This window comes from Rhipicephalus microplus, chromosome X (assembly GCF_043290135.1).
Source record: "Rhipicephalus microplus isolate Deutch F79 chromosome X, USDA_Rmic, whole genome shotgun sequence".
Lineage (NCBI taxonomy): Eukaryota > Metazoa > Arthropoda > Arachnida > Ixodida > Ixodidae > Rhipicephalus > Rhipicephalus microplus.
In genome coordinates, this window is record NC_134710.1 from 85,454,537 (window position 1) to 85,474,422 (window position 19,886).

General features: G+C 44.5%; 1 protein-coding gene across 3 annotated transcripts in view; it reads right to left on the minus strand.

Annotated features, from left to right (window-relative positions):
* The window catches only part of LOC119176185 (beta-alanine transporter), a 99,496-nt gene that overhangs the window by 69,935 nt on the left and 9,675 nt on the right, over positions 1-19,886 (minus strand). For all 3 annotated transcript variants that reach the window (XM_037427346.2, XM_075877247.1, XM_037427347.2), the window contains one exon: positions 13,748-13,851. In XM_037427346.2, coding sequence (XP_037283243.2) covers positions 13,748-13,851 — 104 coding nt within the window. The remainder of the gene's footprint in view (positions 1-13,747; positions 13,852-19,886) is intronic.

Sequence of the window (19,886 nt, forward strand, 5' to 3'; positions counted from 1 at the left end):
GTGTTATGGATTTCTGCTACAAAACTCTGCGATGGGCATGAACTAAGAGAACCAGGTAATGAATTCCACTCTCCGATGGAACAGAGGAAAACTGAATTTGGACATATTAGTTAGAGCATAGTAAAAACTCAAATTGAGGTTGTGATAGCTTCTCGTCGTTGACTCCTAAAGTAGGAGCTCCTAAAGTGTCGAGCTCCCAAGTCGAAGCTTTAGAGTCCCCTAATTTTTTTTTGCTTCTGCTTTTACAACTGCATCTAAGTTCAAGAGGCGATGAGATAAAAATACTTTCAACACCAAATAAATATTCATCTACATATAAACAAGTTGTTATCACTTGTGGCGTAAGAATTTAAACAATGTTCGAAGATGCTATAATATAACAACGTTGCGGTGGGCGGCCGGAGGCGATGAGAAGCGGCCGATAGATGAATTCAGGTGGAGGGCATTGCAGACATCTCTTCAGCGACACCCGCCGTCCACTACAACCGGTGTATGTCAAACACTGTTGAACCGGTGCCCAGAACTCGCCGTGAAGACCGAGTTGCGGGGAGGCTGGAGCACGATGACCACAGGCTCAGAGCGACAGCAAAAGAAATCAGCAATTGGCAAGAGTCCATGCGAGCTGTCGATGCGGTGCATGGTGACAACGTGTGGGATTAAAATACACCCGGTCAGAGAAGCACATCGCTTGGCGAGAACTGGTCCCGGTGTCTTCCCCGAGATCGACTGCGTTAATTACCAGCAGGTGTTCGAATATCAGGCGCCGAGAAGAAGGATCCTCGCCCAAAACGTGTCCATCCTCGTAGAGCTCCGTTTTTTGGAAGTCCATAGTGTCCGCTGCACCAGCTGTTGGAAATTTTATACTGCTCTTAGTGGTACAGGCAAAGGAGGATTCGTCGGTGGAGTTCTTGGCAAGGACAGCGCAACCACTCAGCAAACCAATGCCCGCGCCCACCAGGCACAGGCGCACAGCCGGATCACGCGGTTGGACTGCCCGTTGTGAGCGGTCTCCGAGTGGATGGCGAACAGGGTTGTCCCTCGTATTCGCCACCACGAAGACTGCACGACTGGGTGCCAGCTTCGCAAACGTGGCTGAGAATGCGCGCACCTGGCGTTCACCTTCCGGCTTGAAGACCGCTGTGGACGTCGCCTCTGTGACAGACTGCTTGATGAAACCCGCGTTGCTGTTCTTCATATTTTTTAATGGAGATCTCGAACGAAGAAGAACGACAGCTTGCCGCAATGACGAAGGTCCTGGCACGCTCTCACGCGCCGCCAATGTGATTTACTGCGTGCGCGCACTGTCATTCCTGAAGAAATGCATGAGACATATCAACTGCGAGGTGGGGGCTATATGTCGCACAGAAGCGACAAAAAGAAATGCCACGTGGTGGCACAACCGGTCAATTTATTCTGCACCTACCGAAAAGTTTTACCTAGGTAATCAATATTTTTTATGTAAATATTTAGCAATAAACTCCGCCTTCAAAATAAATATTTTCATCTAAAATTTCCCTCATATTCAGGTTATACTGGCCCTCAATGGTTCGTGAGTTAGCCGTATATATTACTTTAACAATTGTTCATCGGGTGAAAAAGAATGTCATGTAATGAATTTAGACAGTAATATTTCAGTGTGAGAAGTTTTTTTTTTTTTCAGGACACCTTCCTTTTTTGTTAGTCAACACATATTTTCCAGCAGGTGTTCAAGATACAACTGTGCTTAATAATGTATTATCGTCTTTTGAAAACAAACGATTGTACATTATTACTCACCACACTGGATGTCGCTTCAAAGCGAGAACTCGTAGCTTTAATTTTACAAGATAATTTGAACAATGCTTGCTCATACAGAAGAAACAAAGAAGTAAAAATAAAGCTAGGTAATGTATTTTTTCATAATATGGCTGGTGTTTAATACTTTACTGTTTGAAAATATTACTGGGTAATGCTGTTCTCCCTGCTCGAATGTGCTAGTAGACCAGACTACCGAGCTGACTTGATCATAACAAGCTCGCATCTGTTTGTTGCATTCTTACAAATTAATTTTCAATTATTTGTTGTATATTCGTTGTAGTCAACATTTCAACATATACAGAACAAATAAATAAATAAGAGAACACTGGACAATGCTGTTTCTTTGCGTGATTGTGCTAGTAGTCCAGACTGCTGAATTAATGATCGCAACAAGCTCGAATACATTTGTTGTATTCCACAAACACAATATTTTTCAATTTTTTGTCGAATAATCATTATAGTCAAAATTACAATAGAGTACGTTTAGAAGCTGGAGTGTACCTACAAACCGCATCAAAAAGATCTCTTTGGCAATGTGCCAAACTTGAGGCACCGAAAATTAGTATATGTCATGCACTTATATTTAGCCTATTTTAAAAGCGGAGTAGCAATAAATGTTCTTCCAATATATGAATGTTTGTGATATGCCGAAAAATAACGTTCGGGATTTTCTGTCACCCTCCCTCACTTCTCCGACGAAGAATCGGCAGAGGTGTTATATCATGAGATCAGTCCTGTGCAATCAAATTTTTAAAGGGGGGTACTTGTCATAAAAATTTAATAATGACGACTTCTGCATGCCGAGACGGAGTCTACTGAGACATCCATGATATATGTAGAGGCTGATATTCTTCCCCAGTGTTATTGCTTCCATCGTATCAGTGCAAGTGGCCAGTTTTGGTTTGTGGCCTCTCGACTTTGGTGCCTACTCGACTTAGCGACTGATAGGAACACTTGTTGTAGTCTGTGTATTAAAACTACACTATTCTTTACCAACCTGTTACTAAATATCTCCAAGGAAAGAAAATTACAAAGACAGAGTCAAAAAGAGTGAGAAAAAAGTAAAAGAAAATATGTCCTATCACCTTAACGCAAGTAAAATTTTGAACTGACCAGGCAGCTGTTTACCTTTCCCGATTAAATTCGAATGTATGTCTTACATTTATTCACAATAACAAAACCTTCACTGGCTTTTTTTTTTGTTTTTGAGTATATATAAGGCAGGTATTATATAGGAACAAGTTAGGTTGCTTGGATAAAATCACAAACTGCAATATGTTTCTGCGGCAATATCCCAGGACAAAGGCACCCAAAGGTATAATATTCTCTGCGGTTAAGCTTTAACCTAGCGTAGTTGATTATGATGATGATGATGATGATGATGATGATGATGCCTCAGCCTTGGTTGCTATGGTCTAAAGGAAATTGAATAAGAAATGGTTATATAATTTAGGCCTTCGTGCTTTTATTTATCCAAACAACTAGAGGAAAGGAGATACATAAAAATGGAAAAATCGCAATAATTGTTCATCTATATTCCAAAAAGTCAGCATGGTCTTTTTTTAATATCAATCGCTGCAATATCGAACCAATTTCGCGAGCTCGTTCTCTTCCTTTTTTCAACAGTGGAGCATTTTAGCCTTCCAGCAAATGAAACAACAGTACCGGTCGATCTTATAAAAAAGGTATTATGATGCGTTGTGGAGACTCCTGCTATATCTTTTCCACACGTGACATTATTATAGTGTTGTCTTTCATTTACAAAACAGTTCGAACGAATACCATGGCTCTGCAGTGTTAAAACCTCTCGTTGTCACGTAGACGGCATGCACTCGATCCTCGCTCGGAGCCAGAAAATTTGAGTATTTATTATAATTGCACCTTTCTGAATTTTTTGGTCATGAACAACATCACGATTTTTCGCTCGAAACCACGGACGTCGACGCTGTCACCAACGCAAGAATTCCTTCGCAACGACATGGTAATATATGGGCTAAGTTATCTTACAATATACCAGTGGGAATTGGTCCTGTTCAGCTCTGAACCAACTTAGCAAAATATCTGCGGCACCAGCTGATGGTCCTAGAATCTAGGAGGTCTAACCCCTTGCCGCACAACTTGTAGGTAATATTTTACCGCAGATGTTAAGCAGACGTTGGGTAGCCTTCAAGGGACATCCTCCCCTCTATTACACATAACACATCTCGCACTGTTGTTCACTCTAAACAATTTAAAGTTCCCGTGCTGTTTCGTGAAACTTCAGGTGAAACATCGTACTGATCTCGCACTGAAATTGTAATATGCTCACTTCCGGCGATTTCTCAATTATTAAACTACCAAATTTCCCTTCCCCTTCTTAAGCCCTCCCGTTTCTCTTACGTCAATCCTAATTCTTGCCGACCACCCTATTCTATATCCCGCAGTGGATAAGCAGCCTGCATAAGATTACTTAAGGGAATGATTTATGCACAACAAATGTTTGTAGTTCTCAGAAAGAACTAAATCACAAATTTCAACAACGCTACCGTAAAACAAAAGTGCCGATGAACAAAGCAGGCTGTAATACGCATGTGCTGCTCTGTCTTGCTTTACTTAACTACTTTGTTTTGCGTTTTTTTCACATATTTTTCCCGATGAAGACGCTTGCGCCTTTATCGAAATGAGGAGAGAGCAGTCATTGCTGACCACAACTCACTAAATGGTTGTTTTGTTGCTTCAGCTTTTGTAGCTTCCTCTCGGTTCGAGAGGCATTCTGATACACAAAACTCTTTCAACAATGAATAAGTATTTATCTGCATATAAACAGGTCATTATCACGTTTCCGATATAAAGCTCAGCCATATTCGAAGATACTATAAATTAACACCTCTGTGCTAAAAAGAAGGAGGTGATGAGAAGTGGCTGATAAATGAGCAGAGATGAAAGGCATTGGAAAGGTGCCCTTCCGCGACACCCACCGGCCAGTACAACTGATTGATGTGAAACTCAGGCAAACTGGTTCCCAGTAGTCGCCGCCAAGACCGAGTCGCCAGGAGGGTAGCAGCACAACGACCACAAGTCGAGAGCGATGGCAAAAGGTTTTACCTGGTGGCAAGGTCCATCGCGAGCAGTGAATGCAGTGCGTGGGGACAGCGTGTGGAAGGAAAATGCGCCCGGACCGAGAAGCTCATCATTCGGTAAGAACTGGTCCTGGTGTCTTGGACGACATTGACCTGGTTAGGTACTAGCAAGCGCTCCAATTTAAGGCGCAGAGAAGTAGGATCCTCGCAGAAAACGTGTCCATCCTCGCAAAGCTCTATTTTTGCCGAAGCGCATGGTGTCCGCTGCTATTGATGATAGAAATTCAAAACGGCTCCTTGTGGTGCACCCAAAGGAGCATTCAGAGGTGGAGTTCTTGACAAGGACATGACCATTAAGTAGACTAATGGCCGCGCTCACCAGGAGGCACATGGCCGGAGCACACAGTTGGACTGCCCGTTGTGAGCGGTCTCCAAATCGATGACGAAAAGGGATGTGCCCCGTGTTCACCACTACGAAGATGACACAGCCGGGTGCGAGCTTCAAGAAAGTGGAACAGCACAGATGCCCTTGACGTTCACCTTTTAGTTTGGAGTCCGCTGTTTCAGTCGCCTGCGTGCCTGACTGCATGATGAACCCCATGGTGTAGTTCTTCTTATTTCCGAGTGCAGAGCTTGAACAACGATGTATGACAGCTTCCCTGGTGGAAATTTTGGCATGTTTTCACGAGCCGCCAGTGTTAGCTGACTGGGTGCGCGTGGTCGGTCCCAAATGAAATGCCTGATCTAAAGCAACTACGAGGAGTAGGCTATGTGGGGTATAGAAGCGACAAGATGAAATGAATTGTGGTGGAACTACCGGTCAGTTTTATTGTGATAGCAAATATATGGACACTATCAGCTGGATTTCACCGCTGGCGTGTGCGTCAGTCACCGTATTTGTATACGTGTCTTTATATATGAAAACGCAAGAAAGTAAAAATATAGAAAACGAACCCGGTGCGCGCAATCGAACTTCGGACCTCTCATTTGTGAGGGTGAAGCAATAACCACGAAGCCATGGAGAGGCATGTTCATCTACGTTTAAACGCCAAGCTATTTAAATCTGCCACTTATTGCTGGTGACGGGCATCTTGCGGGGTGAGCGCTATCGTGTTTTCAGCATAATCAGAGAGATGGTGCAATGAGCGCACGTCGCCACATCGTCAAGACGCGGTGGCGCGTGCTCTCTTTTCCCACGCGTACATTTCCCCACGGAGAGGAGGGGGTGACGCTCCGTCGTGTGTCCTTATCTCGCGGTGGGGGATCGCATGTCTTGGCAGGTCTTTGGCTTTCACCGGAACGATTCTTTTGTAGTTCGGAGTACGTTTCGGTCTGCCTACTATTCTGCGTGTGACTTTCATATTTGTTGCTATCGCGTCCATTGCTTCACCTTTGAGGCAAATCTGCGACTTTTTTTCTGTACATACTGGTTAAATTTACCTAGGTAATCAATATTTCACCGAAGTATATATGTAGCAAAAAACTTGGCTTTCAACACAAAAGTTTTCATATAAATAATTAGTGCATATTTACGTTAAACAGGCTCTCAATGGGTGGCGGCTTAGTCATATTTATTACATCAAAAATATCTCATTAGGTGAAGTTAAATGTCACATAAGGAATTTAGACAGCAATATTTTACCGTTAGATTTATCTTCTGAGATGCCTCGCTTTTTAGTTCGTCAACGCAGATTTTCCAGCAGGTGTTCAAGATACTACTATGCCTATTGATGTAAATTCGTCTCGAAGGAAACCAATAGTATTGGAAAGTGAGTTGAATTCTCACCGTACGGGATATCGCTTCAAAGAGAGACTTTGTAGGTTTAAATTTTGAGGATAATTTGAATAATGTTGATTTACAAAGAACAAACTCATAAAAATATTAGTGTGTAATATATTGCTGTTTATTACTGTTCCTGTTTAATAAGTATTGAATAAAATAAAAATAATACTGCTTAATGCTATTTTCTTTGCGCGATTGTGCCAGTAGTCATGACTGCCCAATTATTTTGATAGTAACAAGCTCTAATATAATTGTTCGATTAAAAAAAAACACTACTTTTTAAATTTTTCATCTAGCATTCCTTGCAGTCAACATCACAATGGAATACGTTTAGAAGCTTGAGCGTACCTACAAACCGCATCAAAACCATCTCTTTGGAAATGGCCCATACCTAAGGCACCGAAACTAAGTATAATTATTGCAATTGAATTTAGCCTATTTTGAAATTCGGGCAACAAGAAATGTTATTCTAATTTATGGACATCTGCGGCATGCCAAAAATTAAGTTCAATATTTTCTATCCCACCCCTCCTCCGCAGAATGGTCACAGGGGTGATATCGTCAGACCAGCCCCATGTAAACAGAAGTTCGAAGGGGGCACACAGCATCGAAATCAGGAGCTCGTAAGTTCGGCATGCCGATACTGAGCTACTGAGACTTCCAGGGAAATGTTAAATTTTTATATTGTGCCCATGTTGTTACTGCTTCCAACCTATCAGTGCAAGTTTCTTGTTGTTTTTGGTCTATCGACTCTTGCACGTACCAACTCTGAGAGACTGGCAAGGAAAACTTGTAGTCTATGGGTGTTAAGAATACTTTTGTTTGCCAACCTATTTATGAATATCACCAAAAATGTACGAAGGGGATGGAAGTGATAATAAATGAAAAGTTAATAAATCCTATTACAATAACAAATGTCTTATATTTTGAGCTGAACAGACAGCTGAGTTTACGTGACTCAATCTAATGTGAATGTATATCTCACATTAATTCCCATCAAAAGTAAAGCACTAGTTTTTTTTTCGAGTATATAACAAAATGGACATTATGCCGGTTGTTAAGGGATGAAGGGAGGAAGTTCGCTGATGATGGCAACCCACCGCTGCCATCAGTTGTTGCGAATGGGGTTCTACCCGGTCTCCTGTGGTAGCGTGGTGTAACCGGGTGGAGGAACTGAACGCTTACAAGAAGAGGATACGAAAACAAAACATGTTTAGAGCACTATTTACACATATTTACAGAAAAGAAAGGTTAGGGGTTTCACAACCCACGAGCGTGGTAGTTGAACCTTTTTACATGGTTCAGAGCGACGTCCGGCACTCTGCGGCGTCGTTTTATGCCCTGTCGGGCTCCTCCTCTCCGAGTGGAACACCAATCACACACACACACAACAGGCGAGGGGGACGAGCATGCACGGTCCACGTGAACGCCCAATATTGAGTCATGAACACTGCACTGCAAGGTGGCGCCAGCAGGGCTCTTCCTCGTCGTGTGTGTGCCGCTAGTCGAGAGATCCCACGATCCTGACAGCATACAGCAAAGGGTCCGCCAATTGGTTCGCTTAATTAGCGGGGCGATTTGCGGCGGCCGCCACGGTCTCTTCCGAAGAAGATGCTGTCTTTGTTGTCCTCTCTGGAACTGTTTACGATGTCGTGGCGACACGACGTATCATCCTCCGGCTAGCAGGGACAATGCCTGGCGGGCATAGGCAGCCGGCCGGTCGGCTACTTGATTGAGGATTAAAAGAGCGCCGCTCCCCCGTCAGCTCTGGCGCCGGTCACAACAGCTTCCCCGTCTCCAGATGAGTCGCCGAGGTCATCAGGCACCACTGCTGCTTGAAGGAACGACGAAAGCGTCAGCCTTCGAAAGTCGGGAACTCGCCGTTGCTTGCCACATTGTCTGGGTAATTACTCAAATCTTCGACAGCGTCTGGCAGACTGGGCGCCGAAGGGAATGAGAGTCTCCCCAGTAGACCGGCTTACGCACAATGGCGTCCGCCGAGACGAATTTCCAGGCCAAACTTAACACGGTATTCTTGTACTTCCTTAAATAAAATCACAAACTGAAATATATACGTTTCTGTGGCAGTATCCCAAGATGAAAGCACCCAATTCTGGAATATTTTGGTGGTATACAAACTTACCGCGATTTTTTTTAATGCAACTTGATTGTATTTTCCTGATCTAGTCTTCATCTTCTCTTCAACTTCGGGACATACTTGTCTTATGCAAATATAGCTACAGCACTAGTTTATCTTATATTAGTGGCAATATGATCAATTCTTCCACCACATGAAAATATTATTGATTTTTTAGTTGCGAAGCAGCTCTTTGCCTAGACTGTGTAATGCTTTCCCTCCGTACGAACGCGCCAGGCGCCGCTAGATTTGGGCGGTGCCAATTAGGTTACGTCACTGCTGTGGGTTGTCTACAGGCTCCCCTCGCAATCCGCACTGACGTCACTCTCTCCCTTACCTGCCACGCGCTGGCCGTGGCGCCCACAGCTGCGACCTCGTCCGGTCGCCCACAACACCTATCTCGACCGCAGCTCGTTACCACACCGGCTCGTCGGTTCACGCGGAATAAACCTGACGCACGCCTAATGTACGCGTTGAAACATGTCCGTTCGTTTCACCTACAAGACCTACGCAAGCCATCGCTTCAAGCGAATCTTCAGCGCTCACCACAGCACCCGCGTTAGCGCCATTCAACCCGTGACGCCACCCGTGCGTAACACTGCTGCTTCGCGTCCCATCAGAGTTCCCATCTGAGAGATGCTACAATTTTTTTTCATGATGCAGGAGGTCGTCACCACTACGAGACAAGCAAAGTATGAAACGTTACCTTCGAAATTATGTCCTAATACAAACACATGAAATCGCAAACATGAAGGGTAGTGAGTGTTCTGTTTGTGTCATAGGATCATTTTTATAGGATCATTTCATTACGGAACCTATTTGGATAATTATATATACTGCGACGCCAACATACGCCCCTTACTTCTCCATACTATACGAGCTAACAAATTTTGTTTTTCATTCATTATGGAGCAGATTTTACGGCTTCATTTACCGAGTCACAGTTCTCGCTTTCTCAAGTGCTCATACAGTTTTTCAAAGTAAATGGCAACGAACAAAGACCTTCTAGCGTGAGCTATTTGGTTTAATATACGATAACTTATAGCGTTAGATACCCATTTTAACAACAACAGTCTTTCTTGGGATACTTCAACGCAGAAATTTCGGTCTCTCTGTCAATTTTGGTGCCTGTCTTTCTGCTGCTCTCACTCGCTTCAGTAGGATGGCGAATGTTTAACCCTTTGCCAGGAAGCCCCTTGACGGGCAGCCTGTTACCTTGATCTGTTTTAGCGTTCATACGTGTTTATTATCAATGAAAAATAGAACGCAAAGATAGGAACAGCGCACGAAACGAGGGCATCATTACGCAGGCATTCCACGTCTCGCGACGAACAGATCGTGCGTGACGTCATCCGCCAGGTGGCGCCACTCTAACTTTTTTGGGCTAATTGATGCACTACGGGTGTGCATCGGTCGTTCGGTGAAGCATTCAAGATGCGAGATTAAGACTGGATATCTGACGCGTTTGTTTGCCTTCTATATTGTGAACTACGTAAGTTCTGCACATTCTTTGATTAGTAGGTAATCTCTGCGTATGCGTTTTTGCTTTTAATGTGGTTGAAATTGTCTTCGATAACCTTGAGTTGATTGATTTATTTATGTGTGAAGTTTGACGTCCCAAAACCAGCATATGACTGTGAGAGACGCCGCAGTAGAGTGCTCCAAAAATTTCGACCACCTGGGTTCTTTAACGTGCACCAAAATTTGAGCAGACGGGCCTACAGCATTTTCCACTCCATCAAAAATGTAGCCGCACAGCCGGGATTTGATCCCGTGACCTGCGGGTCAGCAGCTGAGTACCTTATCCACTAGACCGCCGTGGCGTGGCTGCTAGATAAATATGCATACACTGTACCAAAGTCTCATGGAGACGTATATGAACACCCTGGAAACGTGGTAGGATTAATTGGTGCTTATCAGAAAAAGTGCAATAGTAGCCATTCCTCTAAGTGTTTCTGCTCAATGCTTTATCAGTGAGACGTTATCCCGCGTAATAAGGGGTCACTTATACTGACAAACCTAACTGGAGTCCGCATATAGAAAATATGACAGCTAAAGAGCACGTGAGATGCTTTGTAGACACAGCAACAAGTGGTCATGTTTACGTCCTGGTGTTCTCGTTATGATTCACTGCATGTATTTTTACCCGATACTTTAAAGTTCACCTCCATCTTGTTTTCTAGTGCCCCTGACTGCGGCCACTAGTTCTTTTATAGAACGAGAATCATTACGATTCTGTCTTGGACTTCTTATAACTTTATTTCAAATAATATTTTATTTAATGAAGCACGCCCGCCTTCTCTATTAGCCGGTATCACATCCTAACAGTATACGCACATTCCTGGAGATATATGCATCACCACTGAGGAGGTCGCAGTATATTGTTAATAATCAGCCGACGTTATTTTTCAACAGACCCGTTGCCAGAATATTTTCGAGGGAGGGGGCTGCACTTCTTGAAGGTCTTGAAACCCCCCCCCCCCTATTTTCATTGGTTTTTCTCGGGTAACACCCTGCTTCAGCCAAATTTCAAAGGCGGTCCTAGGCCTTAGGGACCCCCCCCCCCCCCCCCTCCTGGCTACGGGCCCACTTTTAACCATCAATGTTCAAAGTCACGGTTTCCCGAAGTCATTTTCTCCCAGAAACTATTGGAAACATCACAAAATCAGCTCCGTGAAATACAAGTCATAAGCATATGTTTACAACCCATTAGAATATAATTTTAGGGTAAATTTCCTGTGAATTGCAAGCATTTCTTCAGTAGATTTTTAAATTACATTTTGGAAGACTATTTCTAAAGCTTAGAAACGGCTACAGTGATAGCAATTCATGCTTCAGTTTTGCACAAAAGGCAGGGGTGCAATTGAATCATTATCACTGGACTGGTCTTTTTCAATTCATTTACCTGATTTTGCATCCATTTATCCCGCCGAATCACTTGATACTGCTCTAGGTTAACGCAAATTGCCCCTATTAATATCAGAAGCCGTCATTCTGACTGACAGCCTGCCTCTCTGTTTTTATTACCGGCATCAAATTTTGTCAAGTTATTTAGGACCATTTATTCTCTTATTCGAAGACATATATACATAAAATTCATTTGATATGGATATCGGGGTACAACGATATTACTCTCAATGAATATGCAGATGCGCTCTGTGTGTTTTTTTTTTTTTTTTTTGCTGTTAGTTGCTCCTTTCTCACGTAGATGGCGACGCTGGCAACGAGCCGCCGACTACTGATATAGTGTACTACTGGATCCATGGGCATCTACTGAAGTTACGCAACCAGTCTACATATACCTTGGACGATATGTGAAACGCACGTCTCCTCTTTCTTGTCATGCGCGGTCCTATACAGTGAGCCGTTGCTCAGCGACAGACGCGAAAACGGGCGCTGGATGCGTAGTAACAGCGAGGACGGAGGTGGTCTTATAGAAACGAGAATCAACGCGATGAATTTGCTGACTTCTGTTAGCGCTGATCATCACGACAGCTTTGCGAAACTCCGTGATCGTACTCATCGAGTACGTGTTGACTTAGCTGGTGGTCGAGCTTCCCCAGGCTCGGAAATTTATTTCGCAAGTGAATCTCTCGCTACAATACCGAAAGCTGGTAAGTGTATCGACGTGTCTTCATACAGTTGTTTAATGCAATACTACCGCGATTAAAAGTTTGTCCTGTAAATTCTATTTTGTCCACGTTGGCGTTGGTGTCTGCGGCACGATTTGAAATATTCTCCACATCGGATAACTTCACTTAGTCTACATTGTCATCTGAGTTGCGTCACCTCAATTATCGTTGCGAAATTCAATGCTGCTGCTCCAGAAGGGCAGAAATACCAGAATACCATGCCAAGTACCCCCAATGAACTTTTCCCTACACAGGTCTGGTCTGGTGTAGTCATCGTTATGCTCCCATTGAGATGAGAGGGAACCCCTGTACCATTTCTCGCAAGGATGCAGACAATTTACTAATAAAAAATGACTTCTGGAAAAACCACTCCGACAGATAGAATGAAATTTATCGCTTCCGGTGGTTCTTTCCTTTCGAGCTACCACACTAAGTTTTGGGGGCGTATTTGGTGGCGTATCCAGGCAATATGCTATCACAGCTTGTGTTTAATTCGGCGTGTTTTTGGTTCGGCGCATGACCAGGTCAACGAGGCATCGCTCACTTTCCCTTAGTGGTTTTGTGCGTAGCTTCAGATGTTTACTTATTCTTTTGTGCATTTCATAGCTCAACTAGCTCACAGATTGTGTAGATAGCCGCTCCTGTGACTGCCAACTGTTTTCGCTGGCGCACGGCCGGTGTGTCCTCGCCTGTGGTGACTGTGAATGCGATCGGCTAAGCAACAAGACGCTGTACTCTACGGCTGCCTAAGCTGCCGTAGAGTGCAGCAACGACTTTCAAGGTTTGAGCAACGTGAGTTTTCGAACTATTATGGTATTGTGCTCGTGGACAGTTGGCTCACAATTGCCTCTGCGAACTTTCTTGTGCATATTGCAAGTACGTCACTTAGCTAATAAAACAACTTTGCTTCCTATATCTCTGTTATGTTTGTTTCATTTCTCTTGCATGCAATTAGCAAGACACAATTAAGGCGAAATAAAATAGCGTAATAATAAATGCATGTAGCAAGTCATCAATTAAGAAAATTTCAATTTCGCGCCAGGTAAGGCAAACGCGCAACGCCACTACCAATTCCGGTTGTGACGTGATACTTCTTTTTGCTGTTAGTTGCTCCCTCCTCACGTAGATGGCGACGCTGGCAACGAGCCGCCAACTACTGATATAGTGTACTACTGGATCCATGGGCTTCTACGGAAGTTACGCAACCAGTTTGCATATACCTTGGACGATATGTGAAACGCACGTCTCCTCTTTCTTGTCATGCGCGGCCCTATACAGTGAGCCGTTGCTCAGCGACAGACGCGAAAGCTTTACGTGTAAAATAAATCGTTCCACTTGCCTGTCACCAATGTAGCCGAACAGCAGGTTGCCAACCACGCTGCCGATGTAGAATGCGCACTGGGCCATGGACACCATCCACGCATTATCGCACACGATATCCATCTGCATTAGTTTGGTGAGAAGAAGCTGCGTTAATGGTTTACGTCTTCGAATACAAAAAATTTGAACTAGATCAAAATAAAAATCATCTGCCTCTACATTTATCCACGCTTCACATGTCATTGATAATTTGTACACGTGTGCGCGAGGTCATTGATCGCACACTCTTCAAACTGACACTCAAAGGAAATATCTCCTTATTCCGTCGACTTTCACTAAAATTGAGAAAAAAAGGTTGTTCAGCCATCCTCCTCTATGAGATCTGCTAGTGAACAGTGAAATGAATAGGCAAGTTGGTGCTCCCTGTATGAGTGACACATGCTTTTAATTATCTTGTGAAGTTGACGAAAAGAAAAATTGTTAATGAGAATGAATAGCAAAAACTGAATGGTACGCCTACACTTACGCCATTGTATAGCGTCGCAGTTCGAAACACCACAGCATAAGTTTCCCGTTTCCCAAAGGCCATCTGCTTAGGAGCATCGTTTACTCACTAAAACATAACGTACCACTGCGGCCAATAACGACGTTGGCCCGCACTGCGAATAACTGACCACAGTGGAAGTAGGCGCAGAGAAATGAAATAAATTATTTCGTTGGCCAAGCACAAAAAAAGTATTCCTCTATTTGCGTCTATAATTAGGATGTTGAACTCGCGCGGACGTTTTGGTATCTGTAGCTGATGATCGCAATCTCTAGGGCGGGTGTTTATGGAAAAAATTACGGCATATTCACGGGGTGAATGATGATGAATGGGCGAAGCTCCGGAGGGATTCATCGGTAAACTGTGAATCTTCCGTGTAATTCGCCCAGTCGATCATCATGTAAAGACGTGAAAAACGCTGTGTGTGTATATACACAAATCAACTTTTATTTGTTCTTAGACGATGGATGGCTTGCGATGTCCCTTGCTTCGCGCGCTCGCACATCGGGATTCTGTCTGCGAGCGCGCGCTGCTGCCGCCTTGCGCTCTCTCCGCTGTGCAGCCTTATCCATCCGGCGACTCCGAGCGCGCGCCAACAGCGAACGGATTTTATTACAACGCTCCCCCTAGCGTACGTCGCCGCACTAAATCGAACGATTGCCTTCAACCAATGACACGCGCCATATGTGACATCATTCCTATTTTATAAGATCTCGCGTCTTTCATCAACTACAAGTACCGCTTTCTAGTTTATAACGTCTTGCATCTTTTCATCATCAGCTACAAGTACCACCATCTAGTAAACACTACAAGAACTAAACGAGAGGTGGCTACATGGATGGATGGATGGATGCTATGAGCGTCCCCTTTATAACGGGGTGGTGACAAGTATGCCACCAGGCTCGACAAAAAAAAAAACCTTTTTTCTTTTTTTATGTTGGCCTAATGCCTCTACTTCGATAAATTCTATCTTAATGGAAAAAAAGGTAAATTTTCAGCTTAAGTTCTCTGCCATTTACGGCACACTGTCCATATTTTATTTTTCCAATATTTATTTTTGTCCTTTCTCTCTAATTTTCTGCCACCAATACTCTAACCGTCTCTTACTTATTTCAATCGCGGGTGTGTTCAGCTTTCCATTGTTGTCCCTAAAACCCAAGGCTTCCTGTAGGCTCGTGCCCAAACGTACACCTGGGTGGATATCTCCACATTCAACCAGAACATGCTCCGCCGTTTCCTTATCTTTCCCGCAGCATGTGCATTGTTCTTCTTCTTTACTGAATCTTGCTTTATAACTACGCGTTCTAAGGCAACCCGATCTCGCTTCAAACAGTAAAGCGCTTCCCCTTGAATTATCGTAAAATGCCTCCCTCCTTATTTCATTTTTGCCCTTTCGGTAGTTACTCAAAGCCGGTTTTTTCTCCATAGCTGCCATCCAGTAAATCCTCTCCGCCTCCCTGACTTTTCCCTTAACGCTCTTTGTTGACATATGGCTTACAATACCAGCCGTATATTTACTAGTGAGTCTTCTAGTTCTTTTTCTCCACTGTGTGTCCACGCTCTTCCTATACAAATAACGGAACACCTTCTCTGCCCATCTACTCTCCTTCATATTTCTTAGCCTTTCTTCGAACCTTATTTTGCTCTGCGCTTCCCTCGCCTCAAAACCTGCCCACCCCATATCGCCCTTTACAGCCTCGTTTGTCGTCTTCCCGTGAGCACCCAACGCGAGGCGTCCCACAGTCCTTTGATTTACATCCATTCCCGATTGCACCTCTGCCCTCATGCACACCACTGAGTTCCCAAAAGTAAGCCCTGGAACCATTACACCCTTCCACAGACCTCGAAGCACCTCATACCTATTGTATCCCCACAACGCTCTGTGCTTCATTATTGCCGCATTCCTCTTTCCTTTTGCTGCCGAGGCTTTTTCCTGTACCTCCATGTATCTATCACTCTCATTTACCCATACTCCAAGGTACTTGTATTCACTTACCCTCGGTATTTCTTGGCCTTGTATGGACACCGTCTGATCACAGGGATCATTGAATACCATCAATCCACACTTCGTTACACTGAATCCTAGTCTAAGAGCTTCACCTTCCCTTCCGCATATATTCGCCAGCTGCTGTATATCATCTCGACTGTCCGCAAATAAGACGATATCGTCCGCATAAAATAAACCTGGAAGCTTCTGCTCAATCATCATGCCGCCCTGTTTGTGGGACAGATTAAAACCAATGTTGCTACCTTCTAGCGCTTTTTCAATACTCACCATGTACAGCATGAATAACAGCGGGGACAAAGGACATCCCTGTCTCAGACCCCTGCTAACCTCAACGTTCTCTTTGCTACGCATTCCTTCCCACTCTATGCAAACTGTATTTTCTCGGTATATCTCCCTCAAAAGCTGTATACAGTCGTCGCCCATGCCCATTCCTTTCAATATATCCCACAAAATTTCCTGATTAACGTTGTCGTATGCCCCAGTGATGTCTAGAAAAGCCACGTACAAGGGCCTATTCACTATTTTAGATATTTCTATACACTGAGTGAGAACAAACAGGTTATCGTCTAACCGCCTGTCGACTCGAAATCCGTTCTGAAGTTCTCCCAAAATATCGCTATGTTCGGCCCATGTTTCTATTTTCATTTTTACTGCTTGCATCGCCAACCTGTATAGTACCGATGTAATGGTTAGTGGTCTATACGAGCGAATCCTGTCCTTTTCTCCCTTGCCTTTATAGATTAAGTTCATTCTACTTTGTCGCCAACTGTCCGGTATTTGTCCGTCCTTTAAGCTTTTTTCTACTGCTTTTAACAATGCTTCTTTAGTGTTATGTCCTAGTTCGTTAATGAGGCTAACGGGAATCCCATCTAAACCCGCGGCAGTGCGCTTTGGAATTTTTCCTTCGGCCTTTTTCCAGTTGAAATTATCAAGTACTAGCTCTTCCTCTGTTGCTTTCTCCGCCACACTTTTACTCACCGGGGAGATCCCCTGGACGCTCTTTTGAAACGAGTCGGCTGTTACCTTTTGGATGTAACCTAGCGCTTCGTACCCTTCCAATTGATTTCCTCCTTCATCTAGAATATGTTGTTGCGTTGTGACAGACTTCCTACCTAGCGCCTTTATGTGGCTCCAAAAAATCCTAGGCGCGGCCTCCTTTTTTTCGTGTATCTCTGTCATCCAGCGTTCACTTTCACCTTTAATTTTTGCCTCTACCAATTTCTGTACAAGGGATTTTTTCTCTAAATATATTTCCCATATTTTTTTGACTTCGCCCTGCGGCCGCTTCTCCTTTTTTGCCTTTCTATGCTCCCGTGATGCTTCGCGTCGCTTCTCGATCGCCTCCCGGATTTCCTTGTTCCACCAACTTTTTGGCTTCCTTTTTCCTTTCCAGCAAACAGTTTTCTTCTCTTTCCCTATCTCCTTCGTCATTAGATGTAACAGCTCACTATACTCCCAGTCCTTGCCTGGTATTTCGCCTACTTCTTCCTCGACTCTTGCGGCTATATTTATTATTTGTTTGTCATTTAAATACGAGCTGCCAGACTTTGATTCCATGCTCATATTTTCAGTTTCGTATCCCATTTGTAATGTTATTCGTTTATGATCACTACCCAAGCTGTTAATGCCTTCCTCGTCTATCCTCATTTCTGTCAGTTTGTGGTAAATTCCTTCAGTCATGAGACAATAATCAATACTTGATTGCTTGTTTCCGACTTCCCATGTGATCTGGCCGTCACATTTAGGCCCCGTGTTAACTATCTCCAGACTATGTTGCTCGCAAAGATCTAGTAATAACTTCCCATTGGTGTCTGAATATCCGTCAAGGTCATGTATGTGGGCATTCATGTCCCCTAGAAGGATGATTTCGGCCCCATTACCAAATTCCTTAATATCCGCACTCATGCAATCCACTATCTCCTGATTCTTTTCTCTGCAGTTATTCCCCGTCCACAAGTAGGCTACCCCTAGCCACGTTTCCTTTCCACCTACTGTGCCCAGAACCCAGAGGTGCTCTGAACACGTCTGTTTCACTCTAACCCATTTAGCTCCGCGGTGAATTAGCATTCCTACACCCCCACCTTTCCTTTCCGATATGGTCCTGTTACACCCTTCCCAAACATAATTTTTAATATGTGGTGGCTCTTCCAAGTCTCTAAGGTGTGTTTCTGTAACCGCATACACGCCTATCTGTTCTTTGTTTAACTGCTCCTCAATCTCTAACCATTTTGCCTTCTTTCTGCCACCCTGCATGTTTATGTAACTAATTGCAACACGCGCCTTTTTCCTTTTTCTTTTACCTTTTTTCTGGTTTTTCGCAATTCTACCTGTCAAAGCGTCCTCCTGCTTGTTTTCCCTGTTACGAGCTACCCCGGACTCCGAAGGGCCCGTGAGCCCCCCAAAAAAGCTACTGCGCGTCCTGCCAGTCGCCAGCCCACCTCGTGTCCAAGCCTCTTATCGAAATGAATCTTGTCTCTTTGGAATCCACCCCACCTGTGCACTTCCCTGTTTAAATCCACTACCTCGAAACCCTTCTCTCGACTAATTCGCCATATCTCTTTGTTTGCGTCGACAACCGCTCTTTGCAGGTTGACGTTGCGTACTGGTACTTCTGGTACTGTGCATACTACAATTTGCACCTGGGGGGACGCGGTGCGCATGTCATCCACCCCTTTCGCCAAGGTCGTCGCTAGTCCTGACGATTCTTTTTTCAGGACGTCATTTAACCCTCCCGCAATTACAACGAGGTTACGATTGTTAGCTTTAGCTGCGAGTTGTTCACCCGCTTGACTCATTACTGTCCCCAGCGTTTGTCCTGGGAACGTCCCTATCGCAACTCTCTTGTCGCCTTTCACCCTTTCTTTGATTGCCGCTGCGCATCGGACTAAATTTGAGTCACCGGCGATGATGACCTGTTCAGACATTCCTTCTGAAACCTGCACCTGGCTGCTGACTAGGTGACTAGCGTGAGTCACGGCTGCTGGTTTGCTCCCTCCCTCCCTCAAAACTACTTCCCGGTAGCTGGGCCCTGTGGCCAATGTATCTGCCTTTGTCATGCCTGTTTCCTTCATCTCTCCCGCACGGGGGGTCGTCGCCACAATGCTTCCGCCGTCACCTGCGTCTTCGTTCCCTTTCACGACCTTCGATAGGCCCTTCTCGGCTGCCCGGAGCCTTTCTTCCATGGCTGACGTTTTCTCTCGCTCCTTCGCCAACGCATTCTCCAGCTCTGCGATTTTCTCCATGAGCCCACTCTGGACCGCCATCATATTTTTCATTTTCTCCTCGAACTCGCACTGTCTACACTTGGCGTCATCTTCTGCTTTCTCCTCCGCACTAATTTCCACCTTCCACCCTACCCCGCACTCTCAACACTTTACGGTCTTTTTGACCATGGCTAGCTCAGTTTACCGTCTACATACAGGAGACGGTACCGCCATCTAGTGAACACTGCAAGAACTAAACTAGAGGTGGCTACATACAGGGGACGGTACCGCCATCTAGTGAATACTGCAAGAACTAAACTAGAGGTGGCTACATACAGGCTACAGGGGACGCACAGCCCACGCCCTAACGAGCTTCGCCCCTAAAAAAAATCACTCAAGCCAC